Genomic DNA, 6,766 nt, shown 5'->3' on the forward strand with positions numbered 1-6,766 from the left:
AACCGATTTTAATTTTTATTTCACGTTTCCCTCGCATTTCCGAGCAATATCGAACCTTTCACAAACAAGAGAAATCTCATGTACTTGTTGTATATATATATGTATACATTGCATGTCAAGTAAAATGTGTGTCCCCATAGTACACTACCTACTAGTACCACAAGTATTCAAGCAATAAATCCTTAATCCTTACAACTTCATATATATATATATATATATATATATATGTATATCACATATAAATATATAAATTCAAGTTAGGGATACATATATATCTCTTATTGGGCTTAATTCAAAAATAAATTAAACCCATAGGCTTGTACCTCCATAGAATTAATTTAATCAATTCTTAAAAGTCCAAATGGAATTTATTTTATCTTATCAAATAAGTCCTAACCTTAGCTCAATTAATTAATCCATCAAATAATTGAGCATAACCCAATTTATTTAATCTCATTAAATTATCAAGTCAAAACTCTAATTAATTGATCCTATTAATTAATTCATCTGGTTCAATTAAAATTGATCTTATCAACTTAATTAAACTTAACCCAAATTTAATTAATCTCATTAATTAAATTTTGGGCTTCCCATCACATGGGTTCCCCCATTTAAATGATCTATCATTTAATCTTTTGAATTAATTTAAACTCCTTAAATTAATTCACTCATTCTAGAATTAATTCATAATTAATTCTACTACTTCATAAGTGGTGTTTTGTGTGACTCTATAGGTTCACCTTCAACTAGACTTTGGCTTGTATCATCACACAATTTAATTGGTAAATATTTTTGCACTAAATTAATTAAATCATATTTATTAGTCGCTTTCCATTAACACTTAAACCGAAAGACCTCTGGAAAAGGTCCATGAAACTTGAGAATAGGTGAAACTGGCGTGAACCTTAACGCTACCGAGTGCTATATGGGTACGGTCCTTATATCAGTCATCTCTCTTTAGTGTAGGGCATGGAATTGGTCATCGATTTCCATTCTGGACTAGACATCTATGCTTAATATTCTAATTATGTTTCTCTACTTGATCAACATAGAAAAACACTTTCCTACTTGATCACTTGTTATGGCCACATACTCTCTAGAACACAACACACATCAAAACGCATAGGAGATCGCTATCATCTTATGATAGCCAACGGATCCTCTCTTGGAACTCACCAATCTTCATACACATTTCGTGCTCTGGAACAAGACTTATAATAACCACATGAGAACATGATCATCTTTTACCAGGCCCTAAATATAGTTGTCCCATATATGAGACTGCGTGGATCCTCAAGTCTGAGGACTAAACCCCATACTATTAGAGCCGAGGAGTTCAAGTCATACCAACCAAGCCTCACAGGCTTCCATATGACAACTCGCCGCGAGTCAGTTCAGTTGGCTTGACAACTTTTGTCAACTACCCAATAAAATTGCATAGACGTCATACGTCTGTCGCTTATGAAATACGACACCCATCATATGGACGCAATATTTAGTGCAAGTATCAATAGAACCCTCGATGCCCATTCTCGAGCCCTCGACTCAGAACATTTCAGATCCAACCCTCGAAAGTTGGTTTCATAGTTACCACCAAGTGCGCAACATAACTTCATTGGTTGATTAGTGATATGTGTATTGCAATATATAAAACTTACATGAGTAAGAACAACAAAGTAAAACCAAATAAATACTTACTCTTATTCATTTAATTCAATATTACAAAAATAAAAGAAATCGCTTAAATAAATTACAAAATAGCCAATCTAATTGACCTTCTGGTCACATATTCTAACAACGTGGGGGACGCAAATGGAGACCCCTTGCGATCTTGCAAGTGTTACATAGAGACCATTCGAAAAGGGAGGAAGCGGAGCTGAAACAAAGTACTAAGAAGGAGTTCCCTAGAAAGCGAGGAAAAAACCCTGTACTGGTGGAAGAAACCAAGGATGGAGGGGAGATACTCATCAAGGTTCAACCAGTTGAGGAGCTACTGGCTAAGAATGCGATTCAGCAAGAAGTAATTCAATTCCTACGATGGAATATAGATATTTTTGCCTGGACCTCCCAAGACTTGGAGGGGAGAGATCCAGGTGTAATTACCCACCACTTCAACATAGACCCTAGCGTCAAGCTTGTGAAGTAGAAGAAAAATGACAAGATTATCTGAGCGAAGGTGGATAAACTACTAATAGTAGGGCACATCAAGGAAATTTAGTTCCCTTAGTGCCTGTCCAATGTAATCTTGGCACCTAGACCAGGAGGAAAATAGAGGATGTGTGTAGACTTAAGGGATCTCAAAAAAACATGTCACAAGGACTTTTACCCCTTACCTAGGATTAATCAATTGGTGGATTCCACACCTGGATGTGAGTTGTTAAGTATGATGGATGCCTCGTAAGGATACCATCAATCATGCTGGCTCCTAAAGATCACAAGAGATTCAGTTTCATTACCTCTACTAGTACTTTCTGTTACATCGCATGCTAGTTGGCTTAAAAGATGCTAGAACCATGTATCAACATCTAGTAGATAAGATATTTCGACCTCAATTAGGGAAAAGTGTCGAACTCTATATAGACGACATGCTAGTGAAAAGCAAAAAAGCTAAAGATCACATAGCAAATTTTGTAAGAAACATTCTCGGTCCCACGAAGGTATAAGCTATGATGAAACTATCAAGTTACATTCCATTCTCAATCTCTGTGGGTAAATCAAGAAATATAGTATAATATTTTATCCTAATTAATCATACAAGTGCAACAAAATTTCTGTGGCATGATTTCATTGCACCTAATATGACCAATCAAAATTGATGCCCTTTTACTATATATGTGATCTTGAATCCTCAAAGCATAAACATAAATTAAAAATGATGTGGCTAGTCTTAAATTAATGAAAATGCATATCACAAGGCATTAAACTCCATGAATCAATTTGATTCAAATATTCATTGCAATTATATGTACAATAAATCCCATCATACATATATTTGGAAACACAATAAATAAATGAATTTTTAATTGCAGAATTTATACATATATAACTTTAAATTTTCAAGATGCCAGCATCAACTTAAATCAAGGAAGAGATAAACAATGCTATGATACCAAACATAAGCATAACAAATATGACGTAGGAAATAAGATTGTCAAAATATAAGTTCATATAAACATAAATATTTTCCAACATAATTGTTGTCAAAATTTATATATAACATATATATATATTCATTACATCATGTTAAATCATTAAGTGCGGAAGCAAAATACTTTAAGATGCTTACCACCAACCATTAATTCAATTGTCAATCTATAAAGAAAATCAAAAGACTGCAAAAAAACTTAATGTTGGATTCTTCTAAAATTTGGTGCAATCAAATCGATGGTGTGTCTCGTTACGATCACAGGATTTCAGGGAATCCAAGTCTCAGATCACGTTTTTCAAGAGAACTCCATTTAAAAACCATGATTTTTCCATACATTTCTCCATAAAAATGATCATGTATACTTAATTGGCGATTTTTGGGAGTTACTTAAGTTGGACAATGGACCACATCATAAAAACTGTCGTGCAGAGATAAACTGTGGCCATGACTTAGCTATGGCCGTCACTTATCTCATGTGCGCTCTGACTTCAAAATAACATATAAGAATCATATGTCTAACATTTAATTTCACACTCATCAACTAAAATACTTTTTGGCCTATTTATAGAATCTAATCAATTTTTGAAACATAATCATAAACAACATAACAATTTCTACATGAACAAAGTGAACTAACATGAATTAATAAAATAATCTAAAACTAAAAAGTCTTACATATTCTTCCACCAAGATCAACTTCCTTCAATCTCTACTCCCAAAAAAGTTAAGAATTTGCCCCCATTTAACCAAGCGATTGCTATCTAATCAATATATATATACACGTATAAAAGTTGTATGTAATATATTTGATGCATATGCATAAAAACTAAAAAAAATAATTAAATGTTATTTATTAAAACCTTTTGTTATAGAAAAATCATAATATGAAAATAATTATGATAAAAAAATAAACAATTTTAGAAGAGAGTATTTGGAGAAGAAGAAAAGAAAAATATCAACTAAAAATAAATAACTGTTTAGAGAATAACTTTTTCCTCCTGTAGATAGTGAGGGAAATGTGGAAGTTAGCGGGTGGAAAAAAAATAAATAAAAAAAGCAAACCAATAAAGAAAGACACCAAAAGGGTGCTCTCTCTTAATATAAAGAGATAATTGTACTCCCCTCTTATGAGGTTTAGTGTAGTTACACGTAGACCTCATGTGGTTTGAGAAATTACATCTAGTACCCCTGAGGTTTGCTTATATCTAACAAATAAGTCCCTTTGTTAGTGAAAATTCACTAAATTTACTGATATTAAAAAAAATTGGATGAAAATTGATAAGTATCCTTGATAGACTGATTATTGACTTATTGCAAGTTAAACAATTTTTTCGGTCTAAACACCCTTATAATGGAAAAATAGATCTCCTCATGTGCACTAACGCTTGAAGACGTATGCGGGTAATTTGATCATAAAAAGACTTATTTGACCTGTGATAAGTCAGTAACAAATCAATTAGGAGTTAACATATATATATTTTTTTATTAATATCAGCAAATTCGGTGAAATTTGACTATCGACGAACTTATTTGTTAAATGGAAGCAAATTTCAAGAGTGATAGATGTAACTTCCCAAACTATAGGTGGTTTACATGTAATTACACTCTTCCATCAAATCTCAGGGGAGGGGAGCTCAATTATCCCTAATATATAATTAGTAATTTGTGGCTCATCCTATGTGTGTGTGCATTTCTATAAATAGCATTGAAAATAAGTTTTATGATTTAATAAAGTTTATACAAAATAATGAATTAATATTAAATTCATAAACAAAATTGAGACAAAAAAAATTAAAAAAAGAAATAATTATCAAAAGATAACATAGGAGTTATAAATTAAATAAAAAACTTAAAAAAATAAATTAAACATAAAAAATAGATTAAGAAAAAGGAAGAAACTCCAACAAATGCTCTTTTTTAATATATAGTATAAATAAATAGATATAGATACAGATATATATGATTTCATAAAAAATTTTCACACAACCAAAAATGCCCTAAATTTTAGGGCAATTGTACCTCCAATGCGTCCTATTTTTACCCCAAAATTTAGCAAAGAGACCCCACTCCGAAATATTCAGTGATGAAAAGAAAAAAAAACGCGGAAAGGAAGAAAAATAATACAAAATAGGAAAAGACAACAAAAAAGAAACTCAAAAATCCGAGCGCACGAACTTATTACGGTGCGGTTTCTCTCTCTACGTGCTTTTACTTTCTCTCTCTGCCTCCTTCTCCCTTCTGTCTTCTCTTCGATCCCGCTGGATCGATGAATGCAGGTGCGTTTGTGGGCTTCTCTCGTAGTTCGCGTGATTGAATTATACTGGGAGTTGTATAATTTGTTGAATTTTGGAGGAAATGGGGGATTTAGGGATAAACCCTAATTTGGACTTTGCTCAATTAGGGTTTTTGAGTGTTTGGATGAAGCCTTGAAGTTCTTTAACGTGCGAGTTGCGTGTTGGTTTGCTCTTCAATGCTACTTTTGTTTGCTTAATTTGGTGAATTTTCCTGTTAATTTCGTTCTCCTTGTGTGTAGAGTTTGGTGGTGTTAATAGTTTGTAATGCTTTTAATGTGCTCTGTTTTCTGAACTGTTCTGTGTGTTTTTCGGAGGAATGGGATTGGGTTTCTGGTTAATTTTCACATTCAGTTTTGCTTTTAATCTCTAAAAATGAAATTTTGAGGAGCGTGGTCCGCACTTGGAGTGTGTTGATGGATTTTCATATGTTGAATTCTGTTTCTGGTCGCTTGTTTGTAAATACAGGGAACACTTTTCAGTGGTAGGACATAGATGGTGTACTATTTATAGAAATAATTTTGTTGATCATGCAAATTTTTAAAAACCTTGTTTTTATATGAGTGCCGTTGACTGTAAAACGTTTCAGGTGGAAACATGAGTATTCCATACTTATTCGTGAGTAATTGTGCAAGTCCTCAAATAACATTCCTTGTGAAATTTCCTAGAGTTGCTCGACTAATATGTTGTGATGTGATTTGATGTTGTTGATGCTCTTGATGACTTGTTTCTACTAGGTGTTTCCAGTTTGTAGCTGTCAAGGTCGCTGACAACCTTTGAAGAGAAAGGGCTACATAGATATGAGATTTTCACCCTTATAATGGATGGAAACGCGAGGTTTGAGTTGACATCAGCTAGTCCTGACTCAAATTTTGCAGGGAACTACCAAAATGGGCAGAGGGGGTACTCTGCTCAGGCTTTGGGTAGGTCTTCAAGTTTCAGAGAGGTTTCAGAGAGTAGGAATCTTGCTTCTGCGAAGCTAAATTCTAGGGGGAGTGCTACCTCATCTGGAGATGTTCCCTCATTATCTCAATGCCTGATGTTGGAGCCAATTGTTATGGGTGATCCAAAATATTTACGATCTGGTGACTTACGGAGGGTTTTGGGTTTTTCTGTTGGTAGCAATTCTGAAGAAAGAAATTCACCTCCAGTGGCTGTTGAGGAACTTAAACGATTGAGAGCCAGTGTCGCGGATACTTGTGTTAAAGCCAGGTAAGTTTTTACCTCGCCATAGTTACTCTTTTTGGAAATATTCCTGATGATAGGATCTGAGGAAGATCCTCTTATTCTGGGCCATTTATTCAAAAGGACAAATATTTTTATTTTA

The 6,766-nt window shown here is 33.5% G+C and overlaps 1 protein-coding gene across 5 annotated transcripts in view; it reads left to right on the forward strand.

Moving 5' to 3' along the window:
- The window catches only part of LOC105161066, an 11,921-nt gene continuing 10,407 nt past the window's right edge, over positions 5,253 to 6,766 (forward strand). For 3 of the 5 annotated variants that reach the window (XM_011078635.2, XM_011078639.2, XM_020693255.1), the window contains exons 1-2: positions 5,284 to 5,424; positions 6,177 to 6,651. In XM_011078635.2, coding sequence (XP_011076937.1) covers positions 6,260 to 6,651 — 392 coding nt within the window. In that variant the 5' untranslated portion in view covers positions 5,284 to 5,424; positions 6,177 to 6,259. Of the gene's footprint in view, positions 5,425 to 6,176; positions 6,652 to 6,766 lie in introns of all 5 variants that reach the window. The other 2 variants (XM_011078636.2, XM_011078637.2) reach the window with 2 other exon arrangements.

The sequence above is a fragment of the Sesamum indicum genome, linkage group LG4 (assembly GCF_000512975.1).
Source record: "Sesamum indicum cultivar Zhongzhi No. 13 linkage group LG4, S_indicum_v1.0, whole genome shotgun sequence".
Taxonomy (NCBI): domain Eukaryota; kingdom Viridiplantae; phylum Streptophyta; class Magnoliopsida; order Lamiales; family Pedaliaceae; genus Sesamum; species Sesamum indicum.